The 14129-nt window shown below is 40.1% G+C and overlaps 1 protein-coding gene across 2 annotated transcripts in view; it reads left to right on the top strand.

Annotated features, from left to right (window-relative positions):
• Nucleotides 1-14129, top strand: part of TULP4 (TUB like protein 4) — a 227136-nt gene that overhangs the window by 59768 nt on the left and 153239 nt on the right. For both annotated transcript variants that reach the window (XM_072767042.1, XM_072767045.1), the window contains exon 2: nucleotides 912-3156. In XM_072767042.1, coding sequence (XP_072623143.1) covers nucleotides 2905-3156 — 252 coding nt within the window. In that variant the 5' untranslated portion in view covers nucleotides 912-2904. The remainder of the gene's footprint in view (nucleotides 1-911; nucleotides 3157-14129) is intronic.

Here is a 14129-nt window from a genome sequence, read left to right as displayed (position 1 = left end):
GCATTAACATCTATCTTTGTGGAACTGGTTAGAAATGCAAATACTGGCCCTTCTCTTTCAGTGGCAGGTGTTTTGGGTGGAGCTAAGCTGTTGAACTAGCCCTCTAGGGTATTGCCGAGGCCAGGGGAGAGCAGCCTAGGTTCTCCAAGTAGCCTTGAAAATTTGGAAAAGGTCACCGTGAGGGCCCTCTGGAAGGTGGGATGGTGTGGGGAAGTTAGGGACTGCGTCATCCAGTGTTTTTGTGGATGTGATTCAGGCCTGGACTAATGGCAGTAGGAAGGAAGAGAGGGCCGATTTGCTGGAGTTAGATTTTCTAGGACTGTATCACTAATAGACAGCTTAAAAACTATGAAAACAGCTGTTCTTTGCTCTGGACCTGCCAGCAATCCCGGATAGAGACCATTTTAAAGGCCCTTGCTTCTTTTGTCTTTAGGCAACGGCCTTTAGCATAGTGAAAAAAACCAATTGCCTGAGCCTCTGGAGTCTCCTTTTGGAGGTTGCCCACTTAAGTAGGGTGATGGTCCCTGGAGGGATAGAGTTGCACATGCAGAACCCAGAGTCTTAGATAGATAGCACAGTGTGGGAGAATGGAGGGGATGATTTCATTCAGGTATGTCCAGCTACTGGCAGATTGAATAATCACTGCATGGCGTTCGAACTCCTTATGTTGTATGTTGTCAATGAGCTGCCTAGGTGTACCCTTTTATTGTTTGAATTTGAGCAATCAGTAGCTCTCTTGGGAGGGTGTGTGTATGTGTGTGTATGCGTATGTATGTATGTGTGTGTGTATGTATGTAAGTGAGTGTAAAGATGGGGTCTCCCAGTTTCAGTTATGGCAGTTACTCAGAACCTCTCTTCTTCAGTGTATTACGTTTTTTTTTTTTTTTTTAATATCCTGTTTTGTTTTACAGATTTGTAAGACTCCAGGGCCTTCAAGCTGTGATTCATCAGATGGTTTCTGAAATGACTGGGAAGACGGACGCTTTGGTGCCCATCGAAGAGCATATGTCTGTGTATATCTAAGACCTTCTTTGTACACATACACGTTTACACGAGAAGACAGGCTCATTCTCGTGCACACTTGAAGAGTTTTACAACTGATGAAAATTAATTTAAGAATCAGATGGAGCAACTTGATACTACTGGGCTCAGGAGCCCGGGGAGAAAAATATGTCACTAATGGTCAGTTTTCCACATGGTCTTCACGGGTAAAGAAAGTTTGCAAAAAGAAGAAAAAAAAAACTTGCACAGTTCAAGCCTCAAAAATACCTCTCCAGTTTAAAGAAGAAACTAAGTGAGAAGGTGGCCAGGGGAGAAGTGTGGTTTCAAGCAGCACAGGTGGGATCATGCAGTGGGTTTTGCACTTTATTTTCCACTGGTTTTGGTGATTTGGACAGACTTCAAACCCCTAGACTGAAAAGTAACTCTGGCTGTATATATGACTTCAGGAAAGCAAGGTCAGGTATGATGGGACAAATTTGAAAAATGAACTGGTTCCTTTGCCTTTTTCAGTTAACTGTATTAACTGTATTCTCGAAATTTTAATTTATGATTTCCCTTTTCCTTTCCCGTATCTATAGGATAATATTTTAAAGTAGTAATTGAAACCAATATTTACAAAATAAATATCAAGGAACATCCAAGCAAAGCTTCTTTTCCCTTGGACTGTACATGTGGCATTTGGAAGCAGTCTCTGAATGTGAGCAGGAGAGCGCCCATCAGCAGAACATGCTGACTCTTTAGGGAAACAGTGTGGAAGAACCCGACTTTTGCCTGTATTTTTATTTTAAGGGATTCTCTTCCCTTTTGAGGCCAAGAAGACTTGCATATAGGAGGAAGAGTACTTGTTGGACTTAATTCTGCGATTAGTCTTTTTATTAAAGATGGAAAAAATATGTGATCCTTAGGAGCAGAAAGGGGAGAAGCCAATAGAGGAGGTTAGGAAAGAGACGGGTAAAAGAGACAAAATCCTGTAGTAAGGCTCGGTTTTGTCAGCAAGAGGATTTAGGATTCACCCAAGGCAAACACTTTTGCCACTTAAAGAGCTTTAGAACCTTCTGGCTCTGCAAGTGAAGGGGTTTTCTCTCTCTGCCTCTATGGCACCAAGGAGTGCATCGGTCTGTGGAGGGCCAGTCAGATGGAGCCCTACTCTCCCCCAGGAAACAGTAGCCTGCCTGCTGGGAAGCCAGGACAGGCCCTGAGGTGGGAAGTTTCTGGTTCTGAACCGTGGGGAGAGTCTTTTTTTCTTCCTGAACTTGGACTGCTGTCTGCACAAACTCTGGTCTGTTTTGCACGGTTTGTGTGCCTTTTTTTCCCTTTATGCAATTTTTTCAGCTTCAGCAGCAGAAATTTGTCTAGTTGAGAAAACATGCCAGAGGGTGGTTTCAGAAGGAAGATGATCCCACGTGTTCAGTCTCTGCATCTGAACTTTTGAAGAGGAAATTCCAGCTCGAGGGATTCTTTAAAGCCTTAAGTTACTTGAAATCTATGTATTTGCAACCCTTTGTCTCTGGAATCATATTACACTAAACTGGAATCTCAGGCTGAATGAGAATAACCAAGTTGAGTGAAAAGAAGAAAACCCCGTTTCTTGGTCAGCAAGTGTTAATGACGTTCTTCCTCTAAGGACTTGAAAATAAAAATGGACGCATGTTGTTTTTAAAGCATTCCCTTTTCCTAGCAGACTGCCATCATCTTTTCTAGAGGAATTTTTTCACTATGCATTTGGTGGATCTTTATACAATACTGATCTTGTAATTAGGGGTCAGTCTTAATTAAAAGGGGTCCGGGAAGACGACACAAGCCAACCACAAAAATTAAATCAGTCAAGTTGGTCAGTGAAAAGAATTGGTTTCTTGGCATTCAGCATTACTTTTTAAATAAAACAGTTAACTGAAAAAAAGTATGTATGCAGCGGTGGAACATGGGCCTGTCCTTTGTAGTGACTCCAATATCCTCTGCCTGTCCTGGAAGGGGCGCGTGCCCAAGAGTGAGAAGGAGAAGCCCGTGTGCCGCAGGCGCTACTATGAGGAGGGCTGGCTGGCCACAGGCAATGGCCGGGGAGTCGTTGGGGTGACCTTCACCTCCAGCCACTGCCGCCGGGACCGGAACACTCCACAGCGGATAAACTTCAATCTGCGGGGTCACAATAGTGAGGTGAGTTGGGCTTTTGCCACGCTTCTTGTCTGATCGCTGCTGGGGGTATTCTTGAGCCCTCTCCCTGTGGGTTCAAAATTTGCTTTGCTTTGTTTTCTCAACTTGCTGTCAAGGAGACTTTTCAAACCATGAATTCCATCTTCTCTGTCCCAGTGGGAACGTGGCCTGTGTCCCTCTCTGAGCGTGTCTGTCCTCTTGGACACCCTCACTCTCCTTTCCCAGCAGTGGGCAGCCCACTGGCAGGGAACACCAGCGTGACTTGAGGTTAGATAATCTCCACCAACGTGTCATGCGCTCAGCGTTTTTTGGTCACCCTGTTTGCATAGCAAAGAGTCACTGCCCCTGTGTGAGATTGGGACTGTAAACAACGAAAGTGGTGTTGTCTCCACCTTACATGGTGAATATCCACCTCGCTCTGGGTGGTAATTTAATTCCTACCATGTATTTCTTGTACGTGGAGGTGCAGAACAAAGGAATTAAACAGAGGTGACAGAGATGATTAACTGGTGAAGAGCCATGGTTTTTCATATCTGTTGGGTGTGTTGTATTGAGGATATTATGCTGTCTATGCAAATATATGGGTTCCCCTGGGCTTCTGAAACAAACAGTGTTATTACTACCTGTGAAATTCATTCAACTGGTATTTATTAAGCAGTGTTGAAGAGTTAGGTACTGTGTTTAAAATAAGAGATGTACTTGCATAGCATGTTAATAGTATTCATGTTTCCCTGTCAGCTACCTTATTTGTGTGTTTTCTTAGGAGGAATCCATTATAAAATGTCCATGCATAGTTACTAAGTAGTTGTAAAAGAGGGAGAATATTCTTGAAGTATATATACAATAAATGTATTAATCTTAGGCTTACCTCTCAATGATTATTCACATGTGCATTCACCCATGTAATCTCCAACCAGATGAAGATGTAGAACATTTCCATCACCCCTCACAAGTACCTGCTGCCCCTTCTCAGGCTGTCCACCCTGCTGAGAGGTCACCCACATAAGTTGTGCTTGTGCTTGAACTTAATATAAATTCATCATATACCCTTTGTGTCTGGCTTTTCTCACTCATTGTCGTATTTGTGAGATTTGTCCCTGTTGTGTGTGCTGTTAACTTGTTCTTTTTGATTGATGTTAGTTTTCCATTCAAGGAAGAAACCATAGTTTTTCCATTCCTGTATTGATGGGCATTTGGGTTGCTTCCAGTCTTTGGCTGTTATGGCTAAACCTGTTATAACGTTTGTGTCTTTTTATGGATCTGTGCATGCACAGTGGAATTTCCAAGTCCCAGTACAGGCATAGGGTTAGTAGAAATCACCAATTTCCCAAAGTGATAATGCCATTTTATGCCCCCCCCCCATAATTAGGAAAGTTATGGCTGTATAAAAGACTTTGTTTGAATTTGATTTTTTCATATGAAAAAAATGGTTTTATTCAAGGAATTATGTTTTATAAATACCTCTATACTTACTGCACACACACAAATGTACAATACAGTTATGCATGTATATGTATATTTATATTGATATACATATGTCAAGCATGGTCCTATTTTTGCACCACTGTACATGGTGCTGATCAACTTTCTTAAACTTAGAGATTTGAAAGCTATTTTCAATTTAAAAACATAAAGACAGGATTTTACATATTTAAGGATCTGTACGCTAATTCTAGTGAGAATATGTGGCTAATTTTGTATTAAGGCCAATGAAAAGTCAATACAAATCTTTTTTCTTTTCCTTATGAATTCTTCACAAAAGGTGAGTTGGTAGATTTGTGATTACCCACTGTGATATCATAGTGATGGATGGAAGAGAGGACTGCTGTGTTTTATTTCCTGAGATGCTGGCCTCTTTCCCCATGTCTCCCCCCCCCCCCCCCCCCCCGCCATCCCATACGTGTATTCCAAAAAGTTCTAGCTCTACCACTTAACTAGCTGGTTTGGTCGTGGTCCGAGTCATTCATTCAAGTCCTTGGTGGTTAAATTGAAACAGATGGTTAAATTGAAATAATATTTCCTTTCTTCAGGATGTTGTAAGAATATGAGAATATAGTTTTGCAAGGGATTTGAAAATGGATGTCCTGTATGGATGGTGATATTGTGTGCCTTGTACACCCTATTTACTTAACTGTCTTCTTACTGTCCAGCCCTTGTTAATGCTACTTAAAACCCTTAAATTCCATTACTAATCTCACTCATGAAGCCAGAGACCTTTTCGATTTTTGTCTCATAATTAAGATTTGAAAACACATATGCAGTCCATAGATATTTATTGCATCTCTGTTGTGTGGCGCCTGCTGTGTGTATTTCCCACCATAGGCCAAGATAAATTATGTATTATGCCTGATGGGAGCCCATAGTTTAGCAGTAAAGGTAAGGTGTATACCTGGATACCTCTTAATCCATGTGTTTCAGTTGAGTATGGAAAAAGAGATTTGGGTCATTCAAAGAATTAAGGCTGAAGTTTACCACAGATTCTGTTGTGAAGATGACCTTTGAGTGGGGCCTTGAGAAATAGAATTTAGGGCCGCTTGGGTGGCTCAGCAGGGGAGCGTCTGCCTTTGGCCTAGGGCTTGATCCCGGGATCTGGGATCGAGTCCCACATCGGGCTCCCTGCATGGAGCCTGCTTGTCGCTCTGCCTGTGTCTCTGCCTCTCTCTCTCTCTGTGTGTCTCTCATGAATAAATAAATAAAATCTTTTAGAAAAAAAAAAAAAGAAGTAGAATTTGAATAGTTTTTTTCTGAGTGATGCAGGAAGATTAAGCCACATTTTGGCCTCAAAGAAGCAGTTGATCTCTTGTGCATGAATGACATGAAGGTGCTCTGTTTTCTTTTGCTCCTGCCTAAGCATATGTCTGTATTCATCTTACCACATCAAGTACATCCCCAGGAAGATGCTTGTGGAACCTAGCTGGAGAAGGACAAGAACCTATATGCATATTTTGCCCCCCCTGGGACAAATCCACCATAGTTGATAGAAAGTTGACATTCTTTGCTCTTCCTACTGTACTATGAAATATTTACTGTGTATAAGCATATCCTGGTTGTAGTGGGAATTTTCTTCACATTGGGGCATTCTGCACTCCTGTTAATCCAGTGGCAGAAGGCTTAAGCAAGGAGTGCCTTAATAATCTGTTTTACACAATGCTCAGATGTAGCTGTTTCTGTACTTAATGTATCAGAGTGCAGTTGTTGTCAAGTTTGAAAAGTTACATGCTTGTGTTCATGACCTGAGTTAAAGATAATTTGTTAGTCACCCACTTTATGTGGCTCTTCTGGTAAAGCAGCCATCTCTGTTTCTTTGTGTGAGCATATTTTAGTATGCTAGGTGACCATGTCTGTCTTGTTTCCTTCCCAGGTAGGCCTTTTAAATGTTCACTACATACATATATACATATATACAAAATAAATAAATAAATATTCACTACACAGGCTCATCAAATTCAGAGAGCACAAACCAGAGGCTGCTGTTCTTTGCCTGCAGTCAATTGGGGAAAGCCCTCTTTAGAATCACCCTGCAGGTGCAAATGGGGGCAGAAGCATCTTAGGGCTACCTTATGGAATTTGGGGCCTTGGTGGTGTGCACAAGAGATCTGAAAGTTTAATTATATGCTTATAATTAAAGATATGAATTGCAAAACTTCAGTCCCTCAGCCTTTCTTACATTGTTTCAGATAAACTTGTACTATAATAATAATGAAACAAACAATGTGAATTTACCTAATCTTATATGCTGGAAGGGAATTTAAAACAGTAAAGTTTACCTACTAGCGTTTGGTTATTAATCCATTTTTATCTTCCAGCATTAGTATTAAAGATTTTCTGTAAGGGGGAAAAATGGGATGAGGATCTTCAGTGAGACTGGGAGATGGAGCAATATATGAATGAAGCAAATGTGTATTTAAAAATATAGTAGCTGATTGTAGCCATAGTTAACTTAATTTTCTTGATGAGAAATGTATCTTCTTTTTTTAGAGTAGACTTGGAAACCTGGGTGGTGTATGTGCTGGGGTACAGAGTGTTGCACTAGAGCAGAGGGTGATGCCTTGGGCCACAAGTGACTGGTGAGTGGCTGGTGATGCTTTCTGGGGCGTAAGCTGGATCTCGGAGCCCCTTTGGGCTCTGTACACACTTGAGAGTCCACTGTCAACTGGCTACTGCTGAGGTTTGGCTCCAAAACCACCAAGGAGCAGTTCCTGCCCAGGTGACCTGTGTGTCAGAGGATGGATATGGTTTGCATGGAAATAATGTTGGTGACAGTTGCCATGTGTTCTTTGGCCAAATTTTCTATGTGTTTGCTATCTGTTATTTTGTTTATGCGTTGTAACAAACAGTTCTTTGCAGCTCTGTTTTATTCCTCTACCCAGTTGCAGAATCTGAGGCTCAGAGATGTTTTGGAAGTTGTCCAAGGTGGAGAGATAGATGATGATGGCATACCTTGTAAAAGATTCCTATCTATTTTTCCTTCTGTAAGATACTGCTTCAAAAGAGGTGAACTCTAGTGATCAGAGAAACAGAGTTATATAAATGACTGTGTGTTGGATGGTGAAGGGGTTGGTGAGGTATTAGAGCTGTGTGGTCTGGGAAGACTGGACCCTGAGTAGGCATGATGAAAAAGCAATAGGGATGAATGCTTGTGGGATGAAAGGGGTGCTGCTTTTGGTTTGGGTTACATCCCCAAACCATTAGAAGACTGTTGTATTCAAAAAGAAGTTTTGAGGGACACCTGGGTGGCTCAGCGGTTGAGTGTCTACCTTTGGCTCAGGGGGTGATCCTGGAATCCTGGGATCAAGTCCCACATTGGGCTCCCTGCATGGAGCCTGCTTCTCCCTCTGCCTGTGTCTCTGTCTCTCTCATGAATAAATAAATAAAATCTAAAAAAAAAAAAAAAAAGTTTGAAAAAAATCAAATGTGAGTATAAAAATAATCATTCAGTTCAGTGCATTTATCCACCAATGTGGAAAACTGAGTTGACAGCATTGCCTTAATTTATTATGGAATTAAAAAAAAAAGAACAAAAAAACAAAAAAAATTTATTATGGAATTTATTTGATTATTTTAATGTTTATTAATGTATTTATAACATATACTATTGTGTTTATTTATAATTTTTATAAAATTTATTATGGAAATAATAGTCTTCAAGAACTAGTGTCTAATAAACATGTCACTGTGATACTATGATAGTGTGTGAATGGCTCTAGTAACACTCTTGTGATAAGAATGTAACCAGTTATTATAGATGTAAGGTGTATTTGAGAAACAGCTCTGTTAAATTTGTCTTACGAATTGTTATTTTGAACAGGAACTATTCTAGCAAAGTGGCAGAAATAGGACTATTTTTGTATATTAAGTTTAGAGTTTTGTTTCACCTAAACTGGCTTATCTATTTTTACAGAAGAGCTCAGTAGTGCGAGTTCATCTTTATTGCAGTAACACTTCCAAGTTGGTAAATGCTAATCATGAAAAATAGCTCTGTTCTAACTTCTTTCCCCTTCCCCTGCTTCCTGTCCTGGCTATTCACCAAAGGCTTATATTATTACCTGTTGGATTAATCAGTTTTGGGAATTTGTCTGTTGGCTTCTTTCCTATCTTGGCCAGTGGAGATTTAGCTCTCCCTTCCTTGATTACTCAGCCCGACCTTGCCCTGCAAGGTAATCATCACATTTTGCTCTATCATTATTGGTTAACTCATTATTCAGTGTTGAGAGTATTTAAACTGTGTCAGTATTGTGCCCAGGCAAATCAGGTAGGATACTATGATTATATTTCCTTTTCTGTTCAGCATTTTTTTCCTTTGTGATATAAAAATAGTCTTATTTTTCTTAGTGGTTTGGTTTCTTTACCTATTGTGAATCTTCCAGTGTCTTCAGTATGTTTCTATATGTTCAAACCAATAAGACAATTTATCAGTTCATTTTGTTTTTGTTTTTTTCCCGGAGACCTCCATCTGGGAGTCCTTTGTCCTCCTGCTGCTCTTGGGTTGGTAGCTCTATGGGCCTCCTGCCCAGGTGACTTCCTGAACTTCCCTTTTATCATCACCTTGAGAATTTCTTTTGCCTCTTCTGCTTTCTCTCTTGTTTCTTTGACCTTGTATCTTTCTTTCCTGGTTTAATTCATTCTTTTGTTGGAGCATAATCACCAGTATCTTCCTAAGAAAGAATTTGCAAGTCATGAATTTCAAGACTTGTACATGTAAAAGTGTCTTAATTCTTCATTCACTGTTGACTGATTGTCTAGGTATAGATTTCTAGGTTAGTACCTCCTGAATTTTGAAGGTATTTTTCCATAGGTTTTAGACTTGGAGAGTTATTATTTAGAAACAAAATAGTAGTTAAGGCCCTGAAGCTAGACTCTGAATCCTAGCTTTAAGTATATTATTTAATTTCTCTCTTCTGTTTATCTTCTCATTTGTGAAATGAAACCTACTCCTGTAGGTTTGTTTTAAGGATTGAATGATTATATGTAAAGCGTTTAGAGTAGTGCCTGGTATATCATGAGAGCTTTATAAATTGGCTTTATTATTCTAAGTCCTCTATATGTGGTCTGTTAAAAAAAATCTGGAAGTTTTGGCATCTGCTCTTTATCATAGATATTTTGAAATTTCACAATGATGTTTAAAAGTAATGTGCTGTAAAGCTGTTTGGCACCTCTGTGTATATGTACATGGGAGGGGGTCTTTCAGCTGGTGGATTTTACTGTGGAATAATCTGGGGAGAACTGACTGTTTTTTTGCTAACTGCCAGATGTCAAAATCCAAGCATACTTCTCTGGGATTATTCAGTTTCTTTAGATAAGGTCCTTCCAGTCACATGCCTGTGAATTTACTTTTGCTGCTGGCATTCCAAAAGCTAAGGATGTGTGTGTGTGTGTGTGTGTGTGTGTATGTGTGTGTATGCACGCATGTGTGCTGGGAAAGAGGGAGTGATAGGAGGGGGAGTATTTGTTTAGTGCTTGGTGTGTGTGAGATGCCATTCTAAGAGCTTTAGCTCATTTAATCTTGACATCAACTCTGATTTTGAACCTGTTAGTATCCCATTTTATAGCTGAGGGAACTGATATATGGAGTGGTTAAAGAGCTTGCCCAAGGTGACACATCTAATTGACAGAGTTGAGACTGAACCAGGAGCCCCTCAGATTCCATACTCTTAACCTCTGGGAAAATCACCAGAGGTTTAGTCCCTGTCACCATCTTCACTGTGTCAGGTCCCCAGGGGTGCTCTCTGTGGCTAGGAGGACGAGCTGTCACTGTCTGACACTGTGAGGGAGAGGTCTGCCTGTAAACCTCAGGAGTGCTCTGAGGGCAGGAGCATCTCCTGATGGCCTGCCTGTGCTGCAGCGACTTGTGTGTGGCTTTTCTCTCAGCACCTGCGCTCATGTCTGAACCGTTCTGGGTTTTCTGCTTCTGGACATCTCTCTGCAGACACTCAGTTTGGCCTTGCTCTGTTTTAGAAATCCATTTACCACTCCTTATCCATTTTCTGTCTTCATATGCTGTGATTTGGGCATTGTGGAAGATGGCCTTTGTGTTTGTTTTCATGCTCCTTGTTGTGAAATGATTTCTTTCTTTTTTTTTCTTAAAGATTTATTTATTTATTTATTTATTTATTTATTTATTTATTTATTTATTTATTTATTTAAGAAAGAGAAGAAATTTCAGGGACAGGGGCAGAGGGGAAGCAGACCCCCACTGAGCTGTGCTAATCTCTAGATTAAGAGATCATGACCTGAGCCAAAAACAAGTCTGTCATCACTTAACCCATTTAGCCCCCCTATGAAGTAATTTCTTTTTTTTTTTCTAAGACAAAGATTAGGATCATCTTTAGTTTGACATCTTAAATTGGAAATCTCCTGTTAAGATATTTTTGAAGGTTCTTAAAAGCTTTAAATACAGTTTCTATCCCCCCAAACAAAACCCAGAATATAATGGAGTTATATTTTATTAAGAAAATAGAATTTGTCAGGGCACCTGGGTGGCTCATTCATTAAGTGTCTGCCTTCAGCTCAGGTCCTGATCCCAGGGTCCTGAGATCAAGCCCTCCATGGGTTCCCTGCTCAGCGGGGAGCCTGCTTCTTCCTCTGCCCTTCCCAACCATCCCCCCACCCTGTTTGTGCCCTCGAGCTCTCTCTCTTTCTCTCTTTCTCTCTCTCTCTCTCTCTGTCTCAAATAAATAAATAAAATTAAAATAGAATTTGTCAAACTGATGGCATTATTTTTTTCCTTTAGCAATTTGTTTAAATTTTTTTCTCCTAATAGAAATAATCATGTCTGCAAGTAACTTAGACACATGGAAAACACAGTCTTTTGGGTGTATTTTTGCTAGAGAGAGAGAGAGAGGGATGTGGATACAAGGCAATAATTTTTTTGGTAATAGCCTCTTAGGGAAGCAGCTTCGAGCTACATCATGTCACAATGAGAGTGAATGAGATTACTACTGAAATTCTGAACAAATAAATATTTCCCCAACTATAGATTCTGTGTTCATGATTTATGAATAAGTGAACCTATGGGTTCTTGAGCCAGACTGTCTCTGTGCTGTGGTTGCATTCTGTCTGGAAGGGAACAGTGACACCTGCTTCCTAAAGTGGTGACCGAAGTTCGAATCCACAGTGTATGTGAAAGAGCTCATTAAGTCTTTGTTCTTACTTAATTATAATTAGACTCACTGTCATCCCTGGGTGTTGTACCCATCTGCATTTCCTTCCAAGGCTAAAACAGTGGAGCCGTGGCCTCTCTGCTGAGAAGTGGCCTAGTGATTGCAAAATATGGGAATGGAATGTGAGGTGGGAGGCAGGTGAGGGGTTAGGAGCAGGGTGGGAGTTCTTGCTAGGAGGGAGGCTGGGATCATGTCAGTAGTTTTATTATAGGTTTGGGATTCTGGAACATTGGTCACCTCATCTGTATTGTATCCTTATCTCTGAGGCATTCTTGACTTTAAGCAGAGCTCACTCATCCTTGCCTACTTCCATCTGAGTTCACAGAACCTGCCTCATGGCCTCAGGTGTCATGAAGGCACCTATTGGTCCTTCGGCAGGGAGAATGTAGGTGTAATGCAGGAATGGATCCATAGTGCACTGGGCAGTTGGTATCATATTCTAATAGGTTTGTGTCTAAAGTTGAGTAAAGTCATCTCTCTGGGATATGGTCTGGGCTGGGCCTAGAGGGTGTGGGAGGGGAGAGAGAACACGAGAATCTGTGCTGTGCCGCAGTTTGGTATTTGTAATTGGGTCCACCCACATGCTTGACTCTGAACGTCCAAAACAAACATGCCTGTGCGTTTTGCCCAAGATTATACTGCTGGGTGTTTTTGTTGTACCTTCTGGCAACTTATATTTGGTTTCTCTTCCTCATTGTTGCTGTTTTATGGAATCTTTACTGGCATTTGTTGTTTTTTCCACTTGGCCTACTTAGATTTGGTCTACTAAATACAGAGGAAATTGTCTCCATCCCAGGGGCCTTTCTTTGTCCTGGAGTAACCCTCCTGTCGAAGCTCACCTCCAACCCCTTCCTGCTGCATGTGACCCCATAACAGTGCTCAAGACAAGAACCAGTTTTGTCTGTCTTCCTGTTCTCTTTCTTTGCTTAGGTTTTAGAGTTTAAGGGCATGTTCGTTCATCAGAGCCTTAAAATAGAAAAATAAATAACCTTGGAAATAATATGGTTGCCAGTAAGGTCTCTTTTGTGAACTTCTTGGTAACAGAAATAAATGTTTAATGGCTTTGTTGATAAGATGCTATAAGTTAATGCTTAGGACTCAGGAAATCGATTTTATTCATTTTACTCAGAGTTTGAAGATGGAAATATAAAAAATCAGCTATTGTCTATTTCCCTTGATATTTTCATGGTTTTAGATTTTATTTTACCCCTCTTCAAGAATTTGCTCTAGATGCATTTGTGACTAATTAGAGAATTACCTAAATAACACAACCAAAGAGTTCTTTCCTGTCTTCTAGGTCCTGAAATTTTCTTTTGCCTTAATTATGCCTTTAAAAAGCCTAATTATCTGCCTTACTTCCAAAATTGAAATTATATTAAGGTAGTTAGGATCTGTCATGTAAATTGACATTTTCCCCTAGTAATGACATACTAAGGGAAAGAGAGGCCAGTACCTCTTTATTTATTTATTTTTTAAAAGTTTTATTTATTTCTTTGAGAAAGAGAGCACATGTGCATGAGCAGGAGGGAGGGGCAGAAGGAGAGGAAGAAGCAGGCTCCCCACCAAGCAGGGAGCTCAACATGGGGCTCAATCCCATTACCCTGAGATCATGGTCTGAGCTGAAGGCAGATGCTTAGCTGACAGCTGCGCATGCACCTGAGAATATACCTCTTTAAAAAAATATCTTATTATTAGATCAGCAGTGTGCAATAGAATTATGAAATGAGCCATATTTGTAATTTTAAATTTTTAGTAGCTACATTAAAATAAAAAATAGATGAAATTAATAATGTTTTATATAAATCAATATATCTAAGGTGTTGTTTCAACCTGTAATCAGTATAAAAACTATTAATGAGATTACATTCTTTTTTTCACATGAAATCTTTGAAATCTGATACATCTCAGTTTGAATTAGCCACATCTCAAGTGCTCATTTGCCACATGTGGCTGGCTAGTGGCTACTATTTGGATTATGTAGTTTTGGACAACGATGTTTTGAGTATTGTGGCAATGCTGCATGCTTACTCCAGAGAAGTTTTTAATGTATATCTTAGAATCTTAGTTAAAAGACATTCTAAAATCTTTTTATAGGGAAATAATTTCGAACTTACATCAAAGTTGCAAGAAAGTAAAAAGAATACTCAGTCTTTACTGAAAATCACCTATTGTTAACCTGTACTCATTTCTCATTTGTGCTCCTTCCTTCCCTTTAGCCCTCCGTTCCCTCCCATGCCGTGTGTGTCCCTCCCAAATAATTTGAGAATATATACCTTGATATTTTATCCTGAAATATTTCAGTGTATATGTTTACTA

Source organism: Vulpes vulpes, chromosome 1, assembly GCF_048418805.1.
Source record: "Vulpes vulpes isolate BD-2025 chromosome 1, VulVul3, whole genome shotgun sequence".
NCBI lineage: Eukaryota > Metazoa > Chordata > Mammalia > Carnivora > Canidae > Vulpes > Vulpes vulpes.
Note: the sequence above shows the minus strand (reverse complement) of the source record. Positions and strands in the feature narration are given on the sequence as shown.